Below are 19,180 nucleotides of genomic sequence, written 5' to 3'. Positions count from 1 at the left end.
CGGTATCTTTCAGTTCCATCACTTGAACAGCCCTTCTGAATAACTCTGTAACAAAATGATGCCAGGGACACCAAAACAGCAGGATTTTTTGTTCTTCACTGGAAAAACACCTGATTAAAATCCAAGTGGTTTTGTAGAACGCACAAGACCTTCCACACCAGATTAACCAAGTCTGGGTGTAGGACATCCTTTAACCTGTAACAAGTGAGCATCAATGATTAACCATATTTCATAGCAGCTAGATATCATCACTTCAGATGAAACAAGGAATTAGCTAGTTCCACTGCAGTGGACACAAGTGTCCCTCATTAAACAGTTCACTAGCCCTGCTTCTTTTCAGCACCAGAGGAATTGCTTAACAGAGGCCATATGAAAGTAGAACATTATTCTATTTAATGCCAGTGAATGATCATCACAGTACTACTGGGATCTGTTAAGTATTCTGACCCTGCTCTTAGTGGTACTGCTGCTCAGTGGCTCTGGCAATGACAAGGAGTCTGAGAAGTCCTCTCTTACACTGATGGTCTGACATGGTTCTGGGCACCTTACGGACCCTTGCAGAGACACAATCACAATCCTTGGTGTAGAAAGGTCCAAGAAGAGCTGTGAACCTGTTCTTTAAGAATCCCAAGTACAAAGATCCCAGCAATAGATGAGATTTCTGAAGCAAGGCCCTTTTATAGAATCCACTGCATGCTAAAATGAGTTGTTGAGCCTGAGGAACTTTAGCGCTATTTAACAGGTTTAAGCCACTCCCAGCGGAGCACTGATGCAAACCAACTATGATTTGTGCTGAAAATGGAAAGTGAATTTCTCAAACATAAGCTCAAAGTCACTCTATATAATATAAAGTCTGCCATGCAAAGTGCTACCTGAACAGGAAGGCTATGGCTTACACTGAAATAAAAGTACTCCTTCAGTAACAGTATAGCGTTCAATGATTTCTCATACAAAGACTTCTCACCTCGGGAGCTGGCCTCAGTACTGACTCCTGAAATCAACATACGAGGAAGGTAATGGTAATTAGTACTTCAAAGAAATCTAAATGAGCAAGCAACACCTTCAGCAACGCTTGAGAAAACTCACTCCAGCATTACTTAAAATCTTGTCTGTTTCAAAAAAGGTAACTGTTTCTAACAGGTTTGGTCATGTTCTTTCTCCTGCAATCCACAACAAAGACACCAACACGAGGACACCAACAGCAAAGACTGAAGCTGTGTAATGAGAGGGAGCTTCAGTTCAAGCAAAAAATGACTCCTAGCAATCATGCAACCCTGGAGATAAACTAGCTTTAACTGTTCAGTGTTTTCTCCATAGCAGTGTGATAGTTTGTAGGCCATTCAGAGCCACTGCAGATATCTTAGGCTACATCAAAACTGCTTCTAGTTATATGCTGGGTAGCAATATTAGCAACAACACTGTACTTCAGAAATCTGTGCTTTTTAAAGGTAAATGCCATGCTTCTCCCATCCCATGGTGCACACATTGTGGAAACACAAAGAACTAATGCCTACTGGAAAAAAAAAAAAAAGTTCATCAAGTAGCACACAGAAGTTTCTTAACACACAACAGGAACATTTGCTGAAACAACAACAAAAACAAGTAGTCAGGTTTTAAAAAATAGACTGTTGAAAATAAGATGCCACAGATGAGTAGCTCTCAGTTTAATCATTAAAATGAAACGTAGGACTTGAACTGTTGCAAGTGCCCTGCTTTAGTGTAGCAGACAAAATATAATTTTACAATAATTTCCAGGGAACAGTGGAGATTATAACACATCAGGCCACACTCTAGACAACCTCAACCAAACTTAAGGGGAATAATCAATGTCTATGTGCTCCCCTGTGTATATATTACACAGTGGAAGTCCTAAAGATCCATCTTCAACATTAGGAATAGGAGGGGTACAGAGAAGGCTCTACTATTGCTAACAAGTACTATATATAAAAGTTTGGGTCTACAGGGAAAAGTTTTGTCATTTTTTTTTTTTTTCATGATTTAGAGGCTGAATGACTCCAAGTAAGAGGATTCTTCTCCCTGATACCAGGCAAAAGTTTGGAATAAATTTTAAGCAGGTGCAGTATACCAACTTAAGTCAAAGCAAGGAAGCTAATGGCTCTATCACTGCACTTAAAACCCAGGACTGCAGCTCCCAGCTTTGTTAACCTTCAAGCGCATATCAGCCCAGGGAACAACAGCCATAGAGACCCCCAACAGCTGTAGCAATGCTGGCAAACACTTTTACTTCCAACTTCTACCACATCTGATTCTCACCAGAAAGGACTTTTCCCCCGACAAGAAAGTAAGACACCTTCCTAGCCAGCATAACAAAGAAAATCTCCTCTGCGACCTGAGGGAACAGTGGTATTTTCTCCAGACCAGATAATTTCTGCACAATTAAAAATTTCCTTAATAGCATTTATATTTCCAGCTCTGTGGCTTAAGAAAGAGAGAAAACTACTTCAGAAACGTAGTCTTGTAGGCTTGAAATTCAGATTATGGTAAAATATCTGAGAGAAAATCACAGAAAGGGAATTGGAAAAGGCTTTAAAACCAACAACATCAGTATGCGCTCTCAGGAAAGCATTGTAGTTGCCTTCTCAGCACGGCTCAGAAATACAGCTAGCACCTCATCCCACCTCCACAGCTGTCTCTGACCCCCAGTATCCAAAACTTGCAAAGGAGGGAAAGATCCTTCCATCTGCAGAACAGTTCAGGACAGGCCAGCCAGTAGCCTACAGGCTGCTCTACCAGATCCTAAGGAAGTTCCCAAGAGCCACACTGACTGGGGACAGTAAGTGTAGCTGAAACCCTTGGGTTTCCTCCTTCCTCCAGTGAATCTGTCACAGGCCTCTTCAACGTAAGGTCTGAAGGTAAGAAGGGAAGCTTTCAAGTCATGCTTTGCCCAGCTGAGCGGAGAAACAAAACACTGAAGGAAACTGAAATTATACATATAAAAAATAAAACTTTACAGGAAATAGCTAATATTCTCACATGCTCTGTCACATAGAAATACTGAAAATCATGCAGGTAGGAGTTCATGTTGTACAATTATAATGGTTTTATAGAGACATATATTTTCTTTCTGGATTCATTTCTGATGTGCTCCTTAGGACATTTTGTCCTAAGGATTTGTCATTTAATCTGTTGGGTTTTTTTGCCACTACTCTACAGACCTTATATCCACATCAGAAGATTGCTTAAAAATTACACCCCCTCTGCTATTCTTGTAAGCAGCTGCCAAAATAAGAAGGTCCATGTATAGCCTCTGCCGGTAGTGGAGCAATTGATGACAAGGCAGAGAAAACACAGCAGAGCTTTGTAAAAATGAAAGCAGACCTATTAGGGAAGAGGAAACACAGCTTTTTGTTAAAAAATGGCACCTAATCTGAAACAGTATTTTCTCTTTCCATTCTATACAGCTGCACCATTAATCTTACATGTATAAGGGAAAGGGAGTATTCATGTCTGCACTGTGAAATGCAGCAAAGGAAACCACAGATTTGGATGTGTTAGATAAGCACTCTAGAGGCAGGATTAGAAATGTCAGAGGTAGGATCAGGTCTCCATAAGAAGTCATCCACACAAAGAACACCAAATAATTTAAACTCCACCTTTCAATCTAGAATACCTTACTGCGACTCTGATAATTTCATAGAAAAGGTTATTAAAACACACACATACTTAGGAAGATCATCTACCACCACCAAGTCACAGGAAATATTCTTAAAATGAGTCCTACACAAAAGCTGTGTCGTATTTCCTGCCTACTTTTACTATAGCAAGCAACAGGATCAGTTTCTGCAATCCGGTGAATGGGGTCAAAAGAAAGTAAAAGGGGAAAAGGAAGAAAAGTTTTGGTTATCTTCAAAGCTTCATTAAGAGATACAAAACAAAATCCAGGAGCAAAAATTATAATTGACATAATGGGAAAGAAAAACAAAATCAATAGAGGAGGAAGTTTTATTTTAAGCTTCAAAGAGAGTATTAAAAACAACGGAGAGCTTAGAAAAGTATCTGTACAAGTATGTTATTCAACAATGTCTTTTTAAAAGATTACTTGCACTAAAAAAGACCCTGTAGAATCGGTTTGATAATGTGATATTTACAGAGGAATATACAGTAGGGGCATTAAAAGCAGAACTTTTATTTGAAAGGAATATTACACAAACTGAATACAGACCCTACAGTTTGCAAATCTTCATTATGGTTGTGCGTTTCATTATATTTTGATTAAATAAAATCTGATTTCTTCTTTTTCTCTAGCGGCAGCTCACCAATGCAAGCGTAGAAACAACAAAATTATCAAAGCAAACCCATCCTGGTAAAGAACCTGATTATGACATAAATTTTGTCATTCAACTTAGTGAGAGCAGAACTCAGGTCTACCAGAGATTTAATATGGCTATTTTTGGCCCTATGTGTCAATCCAAAGGGAGCAGGAGAAGGGGGAGGGAACACTGCGACGGACACAAGGAAACCTTCTCAAAGAGGCGAGTTTAAGTTTTAGGTGTGCAAGAAATATGATGCAGCATGAGACCTTCTGTCAGCTTCCCCTACACAGGATGCATTTTCGTAGACAATCTTTTCACTCAAAAAAACCAACATAAGTCACATTAGCAAAACACTTTATTATCTATACACTGGGTCTATACCAATAGATACATCTGACTACAGAGGACAGCTAGTCTCAGAGCCAAGTCCAATGCCCTTCTAATACACAAGGCTCGCATCCTTGCTAGCCTGCATCACACATGACAACAAACTATCCACTGTGAGCAGATTTGGCAGCCAACAAAATTTTCCAATGCTTGCATGAAGCAGAACTCATTTCATTGAGAAGATGGCTAACAACCCAGAATGAAGGCTGTGAATGTCCCTCACCGGACAATTTAGGATTGCAGCCTGTGGGAACTCAAATTCTTCTCCTGCTGAGTATCCTCTGTTGCTTACTGCTGACATGGGGGTGTACCTCTATACTTTTCAAAGTCCATTATTTCATAAAAAAGGGCAAATATACAGGTTTTCTACACAGGGCAACATCCTTGACTCCAGAAGGAAGCTACATGCCAAGAGCATCCAAACAGAATACTTTCCTTACAACCAACTCACAATCAGCTGAGGAATTACCAAAGGAAAAAAATGAAAGAAAAAAAAAAAAAAAGAATAATAGTAATGAGAAGAAACAAAACAAAACAAAAAACAACCTAAGAGTTGCTTTCCTTTCTTTAAATCTCTCTTTTAGCAGAAGTATTTCACAGAGTTGCTCAAATGAAAACCTGTTTTACTGTGCAGAAGAGACACATCAATCCTACGGGGAGAAGACAGTCCTTTCAATTGGACACAACATCTGGTAACAAAAAAATCCAGGCACTGAGCCTGGTCTTTGCTCTTTCAGCAGTTTTTGTTCAGATTTGTGCCTAACACAAGAAAAGCAAAGTAAGATTTAAGCATCTAACAGGATAATATTATTCAGGAGAAAGAAAACCAGAACAGTCTGCACTTACCACATCCAATTTGCAAAAAACAAAGATACCCAGCACATGTATGAATGGCTTCTTTAAAGTAAGAGAGAGAGAGCAGAGTTGATCTTTATTTTCATTATTTAAAAAAGCTTTTTTTCTTAAAGTAAATATTCAGTCTTTATTTTACATTAAGTGCTTTTTTAAAATTCCATGTCTTCACAAAATTGCATTTAAAATTTGAAGTAAAACGTATTTCAAACAAAAATACTGTGCAACTTCAGCACTCCTTTTCTCTCTTAAATATTGAAATAAATAAAATAGTTAAGTCTTTTTTCAGTTTGTTTTTCAGTCAGTTCTACTGTAGATCAATTCCAGTTTGACCTGGGTTTATACACATGCTTAAAAGAAAGTGAAATCAAGGCTTTAAAAAAAATTCTTTGTATTGCACCGGCTTAGGGCATCCCCAGAATTTCTCTGAACAGTTGGTAGCCAGCTTCCCACAGTCCAGGCTCCTGTGCCAGATGAAACACAGGGACGGAAGGGTCAGGGCAAGGAGAAGTTATCAGAAGTATCAAAGCATCCTGGCTTCTCTCGACCTTCTTCTGAAATGTCTTGCTTGAAGGATGCCAGAGTCCACGAGGGCAGGGCTGACTGCAGAGGGAAAGGCAATAAAAAGTAAAACTAAACAAACACAAATAGACAACAAAAGCAAGTGTTCAGAATAAAGCAAAAAAAGCACAAGTCAACCTTTCAACACTGTTTGCATTCTAGCTCTTTGAAAACATAGCTCGACAAATTCAGTTTCAACTGACGGTGGGAACCATAAGTAAATACAAAGCAGACAAAAGAGATATGATGGAGCATATCCAAATAAAGACACCAAAGGCTGTCAATTTTTCTTACTGTGAACATCATTAAATCACCTTCTTCATTCAGGTTATATAGCTCTCTTCTCTAGAGGCTACGATTTTGTTTATGAAATCCTGCTCTGATTACATCGCTATATTACTAATTAGTTGTACAGAGCCACAAGCACATGCAATACAGCACAAAAGAAGTTTTCAGAAGTCTGAGCCATGCAGATAGCAATATGATAACCTCAGAAAATAAGTGAAAAACTGCATTTTGCATTTTCATTTAATCTATGAATGGACTAAGTTGTATATCCCAGGCTCCTGAGCTTAAAATGTACATCTGTTTATTTCTACAAAAAGGAGTGCCTTCCCCTCACACCTTTCTCACACCTCATACCAGTTCTGGATGACATGATTCTGTGATTCTATGACATGAATATCCAAAATCTTAGGAACTGACAGTGACAGAACAACTCAAAGATACAAACTGCCTGCATCCTCTTAACAGGGGTATCAGAACTTGTAACTACAACATTAGCTTTTTTTCCCCCCCCTTAGACGTTATTATAACTTGCATTCTCTGAAGTTGGCAACTTTAAACTTGTGGAAATATAACAGGAACACTAAAATGGTTTGAACCTAGCTTCATTACCCTATGGTATTTATACAGGTTGGGCTTTTTCAGCCCTGGTAAATATCTGGCAAACAGAACAAAGGTTGGTAGAGTATATTGCAATGGCTCAATCAGCAAAAATTAATCCTGGCTTCACTCCTACACTGCAAGGGTTTGTAAAAACAACCCCATGCCAGCATGAACACATGTATATCCCTCATCCTTTACATATAACTCATAGAGACCCTTTTTAAATAAATAAGAAAAAAAAATTGAGAAAAAGAAATGAGCGTTTATTGGAAACATCTACATATGCTGCAGCACAAAACACGCTGGGAAGATTCTGCAGATTATACAATAAAACAACTCCCAGTAGGGTCAGCACAATGTTTGCTTGAGGAGTAGATTCAGTAAAACTGCTTGCCATGTGAAAGAGGGAAATTGCATGAGGATTCAGGTTTTGAAAGCTCCACGGTTTGATGGCATTTGAATAATAATTTTAGGACCTGTCTCAAAACATCACAAAAAGAATTAACCAAAGACAGGCAAAGCAGCCAGGAGAGAATGCAGCCGGGACTCAGCCATTCTCTGGGAGCATTTCTGGTTGCTCCATGCAAACCAATGTTCTGTCTTTAATCAAGAGCCTGAGCTGAGGACTGTAAAATGGCAAACTGGAACTCCAAATGAATAACTAATGTAAAAGCTTAGAGGCAAAACAATGTGGGGATGGGATTCTAATAACACATTCTATTGAAACAAATGGCCATCTCAGGGCTTGTCTACACCACACCACAGTTAAGTGTATTTGTAAGGAGGTTTCATTCAATAAAAGCAATAGCTAAGAAAGCTCAGTGCTAATTCTTCTGAAGCCACTGGCAAATTTCTCTTTGGACCCTGTTTCAGCAGCCCAGGCAAACATACAGGTTGTCATTCATGACCTTATCACATGTGCATTGCTATTCCAAGCATACTACGTATACAAGGAATACACATTCAACCCACAAGCAACAAACCTGGAGGGAAGAGGTGCAAAGTGAAGTAAAACAGATTTCAGCTCCATCCTACTCTGCTATATGCCTCACAATCTCCCTTTATTTCACGTCTTTTTTTTTTTAATTTGTCATATTTTCTTAAAATTTTTTCACTAAATACTACCATGTTTAAATTTTGAAGTGTTTACATGCAAGAGATGAGGTCTGCCCCTTCTTACACATCCTCTAAGTGCCATAGAAGGAAATACGTTAGAGACCAATGCACACTCCATATAGCCTATGCTCTCACTACGCAGCTGCTCAAGCAGCACGTCACTTCCTTATTTCCACACTCTCCCATCTATGAATCAGTTTGCAGAGAATGGCTCAGGAAATTCTGTGGCTTTTCTAAGATCCTTTAGTAGTAGAAAGGGGCTGGAGAAGATAGCTAATACGATTAAATAAACAGAAAAGTCTGAATTTAGGACCTGAGATAAAACATTCTTTCATTCACATTTCGTATTGGAACAGTTTTATTTTGGTACATGATTTGTGTGGGAGAATATATGTTCCAGGAGAATCTCTGGATAGACTTGGCTAACCTTTCTCTAATAAGGATGTCTTTGGAGGAGGACTGGAAGAGCAAGGCTTGTGATTAGTTGAAGGACTGTGCCTTCAAAGATCTCCTTCTTATAAAGCTCAGAACAGCAGGTTTCATTGAACTGCTGAAATCACTGGGGAATACAGAGCATCACGGTTCTTTCTGATTTCAAAGATGACTTTACTTTTCAGGTACAACCCAGAATTCACACTGAAAACTCTTTTTATGCCTTCCTAGTTTGGTTTGGGACTTACGTGTCTTTGAGGATACATACAATTGGCACTGTGCAGCTCTCTAATTTCTGACCTGGCTATGCTGGTCAGGTTCCACTGCTCTGCCTGCTCAACTAAACAGTGAGATGTAGATTTTACTCCTCAGATTGATTATCTCCATCTAATAAAGACATCCTGAGCAATTTGAAGACTACTCTGCTCTCCATAACACAGAATCTATTTTACCTTCTTTCCTTCCTCAGGACTAGTTGGAACTAGTGACCATCCATATACACATAAATGGTATAAATAAAAGAATGGGTGTTTTTTATATGCAGTCATCTGTAATAAATGTCAGCTGGCAGTCTCTGTGCACTATGTGAGTTGTGGCTTTTTTCTGAAGGCACTGCACTACCCAGTTGTCACAAAAATGGGTGGTTAGGTTGCGAAAGGATTAAGACTGTATGCATTGTTATAGTAACTGCATTTGTGAAACTAAACCAAGATTTAATAAATTATGGGCATCTGATTATTGTTTGTACTCCAGAAAAGCCCAGAATGTGTTAGGCATGGTTCACAAAAGACAATAGTAAGGACTCCACTTGGAAAAAAACGTAGTTAAAGTACGCTTATTTTGCAGTTAATAAAGTGACTGGAGTTTTGAGAATGACATACCTGGATAGCTTTCAGCCAGCTAGCTCAGGTTCTACTAGGACACTGGTCAGTACAGAGCTCGGCATGGGCTGCAAGAACATGCACCAAGCTGGGTGACTAGAGCTAACTGCTGTAAACTTAAACTACTGTCATCACTGCACCAGCAGCCGCATACAGCTGGCTGGTTCCAGCTACGTAAAGCATCCACCTCTCAGACAGCCAAAGGCAGCTAGAATGAACAAAACTCTTTTCCTATCCTTCTCCATGACTGATATGGACACAAGAAGTAGATACAAAATGGATGCAAGAAATCATGCTGCTCTTTGGCTCTGAATATGGCACATTTCTGCTCCCTGTTGTTCACATGGCCGTATCACAGAGCAGCAGAAGAAAGACAGAGATTTTGGAAAGGGTCCAGAGGAGGGCGACTAAGATGATCAGGGGGCTGGAGCACCTCCCCTATGAGGACAGGCTGAGGGAGTTGGGCTTGTTCAGCCTGGAGAAGAGAAGGCTGCAGGGTGACCTCATTGCAGCCTATCAATACCTGAAGGGAACCTACACCCAGGAGGGGAGTAAACTCTTCAAAAGGGCTGATAACAGCAGGACTAGGGGAAATGGTTTTAAGTTGAAGGAGGGAAGATTTAGGTTGGATGTTAGGGGGAAGTTCTTTACTAGGAGAGTGGTTAGGCCCTGGAACGGGCTGCCCAGGGAGGTTGTGGATGCCCCGTCCTTGGACGTGTTTAAGGCCAGGTTGGACGGGGTCCTGGGCAACCTGACCTGAATGTGTATGTTTGGTGGCCCTGCTAGGCAGGGGGGTTGGAACTACATGATCCTTGAGGTCCCTTCCAACCCGGGTGATTCTGTGATTCTGTAATCCTAATACCATAAATGTAAGTGCAGGGATTGAAGGGCTGGAGAAACAGAAACATCAATTTGAAGTTCATTTTTTTAATCTAAAAGATTTTTCATGTTTTTGGTATTTCCTTACAAACTGGGAACAACTGTACCTGCAGGCCAGATTCTGCTATGAGTTTTATGAACATGCATGCAGTGGAAATGCACTGGACTTCACTGATATTTTACAGTAAAGTCAGTATGGAACAAGTGAGCCTACGCCAGACTCATGGACTCATAATTAGGGAGTGTCTTCTATCTTTACTGTCATTACTCTTCATTTTATTGTCTGTATTGTCCATATATATGTCTATGCACACATATTTCTGGTCTATATTTACCTATACAAACTCTCAGGATGATGCAAGTGCAAGCTAAATCCTATTGCTTTCTGAGATTATGGAAGAGCAGATGCCTATATGCCTGTGCCTCACCTCTGGAAAAAAAAACCTGAAGTTTTTGCTTTTAGTGAATGCAGAAGAGTGGCAAAATACTATAAATTTATCTGACATGTTCTTTCAGAGAGGAAAAAAAAAAAGAGTAGTTTTGGAATGAATTAAATCAATTAAAGTATACTTCTCCAGGCCAGTGTTAAGTCAAAATACCATTGTTTTGACACTTGGATGATTATAACACACCAGCAGGAACAGAATAGCAACAGGAAAAGATTGTAAATATGGAAAAAAGCTCAAACAAGGTTCCTTCCTCACATGAGTGCGTGGCTCTTTCACTCTGTGTTTCTATGCTAGAAACACATAGAGCTATTTTGCAACATTTCGTAACACATCTAATTCTGAGGGTAGTATATTAATGTAATCTAAACATAAGTAACACCATTCTGGATTTACATTCAGGTACATCCATGTACCCCAACAGAAGAATCTTGCCACTGCTTATTTCATGCCTAAAGTCAACCAGAAAAACAACAAAAAAAAGACCTCTGTAAGCAGCAGGAGTGGATCCTTTCATTCTTTCTTTCTTTTAAGGTTTATGGAAAAAAAAAAAGGCTGAAAGAGCCCTCACAGATAGTACTGTGACAACCCATCAAAAGAAGCAAGAGAAATGGAATCCATCTGGACAGGCTTCGTTCACGTACTAGAACAATATATATCCAAAGTCTTTATTACAAGGCTGACATTTTAATTCTGGCATCACACACACACACAGCTGAAGGACTAGGCACTGCCCAAATAAATTTCTATTTTATCTCTGATTTGTTTCTACAACAAAGATCAGCCAAGGGTCTCTTGAAAATCCAGAGAACAGTGATTTCACAATCAGTGAAAGATATTTCAGCCAGGACATACCTTTCAAATCCTGCTGCATGTTTCCTCCTTTCTGGGATAGTCGCTGGGAAGGGAGTCACTCTCTTCTCCATTGCCCTTGGAACTTTAATGAGTATTGCTTTGGTTTATTTCAAGAGAAGCTATTGCAAAGCAAACAAAGTGTCTCACAAGACACCACAGAGAGAAAAATCTGGGCAACACAGAAAAAATGCTGTGAAGTAAAATTTAAAAATGGAAAGAAAAGTATAGGTGAGGTATATTTCCATATCATTTCTTCCATGATTCTGCTGCTCCATCTGTTTTGTCTTTGACGTCTACGACTTGCAATTTATATTCCATCCCTATGCTTGGAAATTTCTATCCATGAAGTGAAGGTTAAAAAAAGAAAAAGAAAAAAAAAGTAGAACTGAGCGAGGAAGAGATGAAGGGGTGCAGGTAGGAAGAGATCTATTGTAAAGGTGTCCAAAGGAGAGATGGAAATGTGTTCCCCAAGGTCATGGTCTTCAATGGAGCTGCTTGTGTCTTCAAGCTGTTAAATACAAGTGCAGCAGGTGTACAAGAAGAGCCAAATTCCACAATAAGTGCAAAATCTCAAATGCAGAAGCCATCACACCAAGGGTTTCCTTGTCCTCCAAGGAAGTTCATCCACAGTGGTTCTCTAAGAAACAGTTCTATCATCAAGTAGACATCCATTGCTTTTTTTTTTTCTTTTTTTCTTTTTTTTGTATTTTTATTTAAAAAGTAACTTTTTCTAATAATATATAGATTATATAAATAATAATAATAATTAAAAAAAACTATTTGGGTTTGCTTTCATGTTCTCCAACCCATCTCTATTTTATGTGGTTTGCCAATATATATATTAAAAGAGAAGAAAATCAACTCTGCTCACTATTTAAAAAAATATTAAATCCACCTTTTATGTTTCCAGAGAGAAAGAGAAGGGCAGGAGGTGGGAGAAGAACAAATTAAAATGAAAAGGAAAAAAAAAAACAACAAAAAAAACAGGAAAATCAAAACCTTCTGTCTCTTCAAAATGGTTGTCAAGAACTTTAAATGCTTGTGCTTTCAGTGTACACCCCACAGAAAAAAAAACAACAAAAACAACATCAACAATAACAAAAAAAAAAAAAAACAACAACACCCAAGGACCTAAAATTAAAAAAAGAAAAAGATAATAATAATTCTAGTAGTAAAATGGACAGCAAATTGCTCAGAGTTTGTGTCTTTTTAGTTAATTTAGCAGCTGCCCTTTTTGTCTGCAGAGGGAGAGCTGCCACCACAGCCACCTCCTCGGCTCGAGAGAGGCTCTTCTGCATCATCCTCGTCAAAGCCATGAAAGGTCGAGGTGTCGCTTTCTGACGTGGAACCGAACAAGTCCTCCGTAGTGCGTGTTGGCGCTGCTTCGTCCCTCCTGCCTTCTCTTCCCAAATGAGCTGACATGTATGATGAATATATCAGCACATGGGTTAAGCAACAGGCATCATCATCATCATTTTTAAAGTATCATTACTATTAAACAATACAGACTATCAAGCTTATAGGTGTGTGTTTGTACGTGCCCATGTACCTCAACAATATGCCTTGGTAGAACCGCAGTGAGAAAAATAAACAAGGATCAGTTTCTCTTACAAAGAAAAAAAATCTACCATTAACACAGGTGCCCATAGCCATGGCAGCGAAAGGGTTAATCATATTTTCCTCTCTTCAAAAACATTAAAATATTTTCTCATGATTACTTAGATCAATTTAAAGAGATATTTAGCACATATAAGTAATTAGACACCATTAGCTCTAAGCACAATGACCGTCCTTCAGACCGGCATCACCTTTTACAACTTTACTGCTATTGAAAAGTGACCCATTAGACATCTCATCAGCCTCAAGACTTTTATCCCTGCCCGTCACCTGATCCCAAAGAGCCTCCTCTATAGACAAAATGACATACGTTTTGAAGACTAAGCAAAAGTAAGCTAAATAAATACTTCTATTCTGATTTCATGGTATCTCCTTCAACGATATCTCCACCACCCCCAACAACAACAATTCAACAATTAAATCACCTAAGAAGAGATCTGTCATGGGAAATACTGAAAAGTGCAAGAGTATGTTAATCCAACTTTCAATATGGAACAGGTAATTCTCCACACAGAACATGAACAGCCATAACAACAATAGCAACCAAAAGAACTGCTGAAAAACAGAAGTCAGATACTGAAATCTGTGAAAGTATGGTTTATTTTCTACCTCACTCAAACACGTTACGTGATTAATAGAAATAGTGTTCAGAATCTCTCTCTAAAAATGACAGAGAAAAAGATGTCTCTCGTGCCTCAGCAAATGAATGTCGGTTTGTAGGGGACAGCTGTTTTTTAATTCAGAAACACTAACATAACATTAAGTAACCAACTATTTGGTCTTCACTCCAGCTACAGGAATCAGCCATATAACTGCATGGTTAAGTAAACCGCTTTGCTTGAGAAACAAAGAATTAAATCCTGTTCACAGAACGAAAGTGGATATAACAAAATAATTGGCAGATGAACCACCTTACAGAGATGTGATTTTAGTGGCTTTAAGAAGGGAAGAAACAAGATGATTTCCACGACCTCTCTTTCAGTATAATGAAAATGTTCCCCATTATCAAGAAAGAGGAAGATGGACACCAAAGACTTTTCAATGTTTTAGTTTACAGATTAGTGTGTGGTTGTACCTTAATCACTTCCATCACACATCAGTCACATCATTGCAGAGCCTTATGAATGACCCAGGGTGGGTCAGAATTTGTACAAGGATAGCATTTAATGGAACTGATTTTGCACAATTTAGGTTACATGCGGATCTACTTGTTCCACCACGCTAAGCCATCAAGGAAATTAATGTATTTCTAGTTCATCCTGATATAATCACCATAGCAATGTTTAAGTAGAAAAAAGTATGGATCTGTCTCACTGTGCAGTCTCAGGGCAATGCTGAAATAAGTTATATTGAACTACAGCAGCCAAGGGGAAGGGAAATGATCTTCCAAGTTGGCACCACAGACCGCATGAGCTTTTCCCTTTAAGTATTAAGAAGCAAACGCGTATCACTAAAAGGTCCATGTTACTGTTTGTGCAGCATTCTTTGGGAAGCCTCTGGAGAAAACCAAAGGGTTCACCACTGGTCCCCTGGTGACCAGTCAGTATCACTTCAGAAGATCTTCAGAGGTCACAACAACTGCAGAAGGCAATTCGCCAGTGAGAGTCTAATCCTGCTCCCACTGAATTTGACTAGAGGCTTACTATGAATTTCAGTGGGAGTATTAGCAGGCCATTCGTTCAGTACAAGAACACTTCACTTTGCACTTCAGCCATCACACAACAAACATCTTTCAGTGATCATAGCACAGAAGTAGCAACAATACTGAATTTCAAGATCTCTTTTGTTTCCACATTTACATTTGAAATTCTTATCACCATTAGTATCACCACTGCCCAGAAATAACAGAACTGGAAACTTGGGCCTAAGTTGGAACATGCAGTTATTAAAGGTCTTCCATTTCCTCTACCATTGCCACCACCTCTCACATGAGCTATAAATAACTGTTCAGCTGGGATAAAATAAAAAAATAAAAAAAAAAAAAAAGAGAAAAAAAAAGAAAGGAAGGAAGAAAACAGCAGTCCAGAAATAAAGACAATCCAGAATGGGAAAGACACAATTGCTTACATTTAAAAAGAGCGAAGGGAAGAAAATGGAGAAATAAAAATGTCTTAAAACAAAATTAATGATAGTCATCTTGTAAGAGGATAATTCTTGACAGCTACCCCCATCCCTACCCTGTAATTTCCTCCCTCTTTCTTTTTTGGATGAAAAAAATGCATGAAATGTGTAATCAATGGAAATGCTTGTCATGCAACTTTCATAAATCTTGTAAGTAATTTATAGTTGTAATTGCAGCAGTTAAGACAGAGCCCATTCTTTAACATTGTTTTAGGGTCTTCTTCTTCTGTTAAACGAACAACTAGTACATGTACCAAAGTTTGTAGAAGTCAATAAATACATTAAACTTGTATTACTTCATAAGATCTCATTAGCTTAAAATTGTTTTTATGACAGAAAATTTCCCAATCATCCTTTTCCACAAACACAGACAAGAGGTAAGACGTTGTTTTCTATTCCCTCCCAAATCTGCTGGCTTTCTTCAAAATCTTCAGGAGCAAAAAACAAAATACAAAAACACTTTTATATAAGAAAGCTGCAAGAAGAAGTCACCTACCAGAGCGCCCACAGTCTGAGCACGACACAAGTTCCTCAGGCCGGCCACTTTTTTTGTTCATATTGGAGCCTCCAAGGCAGAAGTCACAGTAGTTATTGGGAATGATGACCCCATCTGGTCCTTTCTGGGCTGCAGTCAGGTTAGAAATCAGATTTACTTAAAGAGCATTCAGTTTGGATATTTCCCCCTTTTCTTAGCTACGATGTTAAATTGTTGAGTTTGCAGGCCACGTAAAACACTGTCAGTTAGAACAAAAAGTGAATTCTGTGAATCAGAAAATCAAAAGTGAATCACCTCCATCTCAGGTACACCGACCGTATGCTTTAGCTATTTTGTTTGCAATGCACTTCACCAGTTCCTTTACAATGCAGCTGGTCTGGTCCCTCATCAGGACCTGCTGCCAGACATCCCTGAACAGTTGAGGGAATTCATAATACACACAAGTATATAAACAATCCCTAGTGCAGAATCAGACCTGAGCTGTCAGTAAGCCAAGCCTGGTTTTTCAGACAGCAGCCATAAACGTAAACACACAAAGTACAATTGCAGAAGGGAAAAGCACATTCCCCAAAACTCCAAAACCTACAGCATAGAAACCTAACTGGTTTTATTTCTAAAGCTTTCTTTTTGAAGAGATTACATCTCAAAGTTGTAGAGTCTTCTCATTCAAAAAGTTAGTTCAAATGCTGATAACTGTCGCAGTCACTTCAGGGTGATGGACCCAGGATCACACTACTTGCAGTAGACTGTGCATGCCCAAGAGATGAAGGCAAGGCAGCAAGTCTGGCCCAAGTGAGCATCCAGCACAGGTGCAAAGAGTTGGCCAAGGGTGGAAATCTAAGCTGCTGAGATAAAAACTTCAGCCAAGAAAAAAAGGAGGGAATTTGAGTTGTTATTTTCCAGCTAGGGATAGCTGTAGAGGAGAAAACACACAGTGGATCTTAAGTAGAAGGGAAGTCTGTTCCCCTAGAAAGAAGAGATAGGCCGATGTATTTAGTATTCTCAGGTTGAGCAAAAAAACATCACTGCTTTTTTTTCTTCTTCATAGCTGCCATTTTCCTCCTTTACTCTCCAGAGAGAGAAAACTTTCTGTTTCTGCCTAACCAGGAGCTTGGAAAGGTTTAGAGGAGCGGGAAGAATGCTCAGCATGGTCTATGTTTTTTCTTTTTTTAACTTAAAAAAAGGTAGATATACTTCTAGCAGTATATCTGACCTGACTCTACTCCATGTAGACTGCTACAAACCAGAAAAAATGAAGACCTTTAAACTGCGCCATCTATATTTAATTATCTTTCTAATGCATATTTTGTAACTTGCAGATTTTTAACAGATGTTTTGACAGCCTTTATTGATGGTCTTTTTGTCCACATTCAGATTTCCCCTGAAGAACAATGACATTTTAAAGGGCTTCTGGTAGCACTCCAAGACACACACTTAAAATTAAATTTTTCTCAGAGTTCAATCGGTTGTTGGATTGGGTGCATCTATTTATTCATTCACTTCCAGCTGTTGATTATCTGAGCTTTTTTGGAAATTGGCAGCTGAAAGACTGCAAGTAAGGTGAAAATAAGAAAAAAAATTAAAAAACAACACTGCAAATACGCCATTATCTTCCCACACAATCACCAAGTTCCTGATGTATTTACGAAACAATGGGTTTTACTCTGATATGGTGCTGTTAAGATTTTCAGTTCTCCCAAGAACAGACATAAACTCCCACTCTTTGGTTAGCATTTTGCCATTTAGCAGAGAGGCATTTAAGACACGTGTGCAAGATAAGCAAAAAAGAACAGCAACCAGGTGGAAGCCTAGCACATCGATTCATTTTAAGAGCTGTAACAAAATGGTCATAAAGTTGCTGCTTGTACTCTTTTTTCTTTCTTTTTCTTTTTTTTTTCCTTTTTTTTTTCTTGTTTTTTTTTTTTTGTTTTGTTTTTGTTTAAATAGCAGATCTCCCTAACATTTATTTTTCCCACATCAGCCCCATTCTGTGAAAGTTAAGTAATTATTTATATTTTGCTCCATCTACAGAGTGGTTGTACACAACACAAACTCAGTAAGCCCAGCATTCAGTGATTTTTTTGTTCCTTATTACCTCACTTCTCATGTGAATTCCTTAAAGTGCCTTACAGATACTAAGAAACCAATATTAACCCTCAGTGAAGTCAGAAGTTTTCTTTTTTCTGGGCCCTAATTAAACTTCATGGTGAAGATTTTCAGCTGAAAAGCCTGGTAGTAAAGTGATAAACCAGCTTCCTCAAAAACACACAAGAATTCTGTGATGAGGCCACAAATAAAAATAATCACCAAAGGTGTCTGCCAGCACCATAATAAGGGAAGAGCTCTAGTATAATGGTGCAGAATCATATAATTGATTTAACACTCAACATATGCTGACTTAAATTTTTCCAGTGCATCTCATGAGCTTAAGATCTACCAACAGTCAATCTGGAAATAGGACAGGGAATCTCATGAAAATATGTGCACTGATCGATTTGTCTATGGTGCATTGCACAGGCGGATGCCTGTTTTGCTATTGAGGAGGTTCTTCTAGACTGCAGTCTGTGTCTAGGTGCTCATTTGTTGCTTGTCACTCACAAATATGGACACCATATATGAAAAGCTGTACACAGATTAGAAGTTCTGAAGTTACACCAATGTTGTCTTAACCAATGCATCTTCACAGCCAAATCATACAGTACGGGCAATGTTAGCCTCTCCAATGCTTTTCCATTCTAACAGGTGCAACAACTGGAATGAAACTTAAGTCAAGCTTGATCAGTACTGTTCAGTGAATTAAGCCCCAGGCTAAAGCACAGAAGGGTTGAGAATGAAGAGCCTTACAGATGACAGTAAGAAAGCAGAATTCTTACTTTCAACTGTTGGCTTTTTTTTTCCCCTGATTTTTTGTGTGTGTGTGTTTATGTATATGTGCATGTCCTTGCAGTTTTAAGTTCTATTTTACAAATGAAGAAATTAAGAAACAAAGCAAAGATAGAAAGATAAAATGTGCAATATTCATGAGAAGCATATCATACACCAGAAGTTCAGCCCTAATTCCACCCCTTAATCAATAAAACTACTCACAAAATAAGTAAGGGAATGGATGCATAAGTGAAAGCAATTAAATTACTGGAGACTAATGTGTTGCTACTTTTCATTTGAGACATTGTAATTAACTAGGAATACACTTTTCTCACACATTAATCACAAAGTAGAAGGTGTTAGCTTAAGCCACATGATGGCTCAGCTAATGAGAAGTAACTCACCTAGGTGTGCTAGCTCAATCATTTTGATTGTGCCACTATAACCAAGGATTTTGTCTAAAAATGCTCACACAGATTCAGAAACCGTTTTAAAGTAAAGCTTTGAAAA

The 19,180-nt window shown here is 38.6% G+C and overlaps 1 protein-coding gene across 6 annotated transcripts in view; it reads right to left on the bottom strand.

The window, feature by feature from the left end:
* DPF3 (double PHD fingers 3) overlaps positions 1-19,180 on the bottom strand; it is a 157,132-nt gene that overhangs the window by 13,808 nt on the left and 124,144 nt on the right. For 3 of the 6 annotated variants that reach the window (XM_042870297.1, XM_042870305.1, XM_042870345.1), the window contains one exon: positions 15,806-15,934. In XM_042870297.1, coding sequence (XP_042726231.1) covers positions 15,806-15,934 — 129 coding nt within the window. Of the gene's footprint in view, positions 1-5,746; positions 6,117-12,496; positions 12,987-15,805; positions 15,935-19,180 lie in introns of those variants that run through there. The other 3 variants (XM_042870326.1, XM_042870315.1, XM_042870335.1) reach the window with 2 other exon arrangements.

Source organism: Lagopus leucura, unplaced genomic scaffold (assembly GCF_019238085.1).
Source record: "Lagopus leucura isolate 7727_CA_CO unplaced genomic scaffold, USGS_WTPT01 Super-Scaffold_1, whole genome shotgun sequence".
Taxonomy (NCBI): Eukaryota; Metazoa; Chordata; class Aves; order Galliformes; family Phasianidae; genus Lagopus; species Lagopus leucura.
This window is presented reverse-complemented; position numbering and strand designations above follow the sequence as displayed.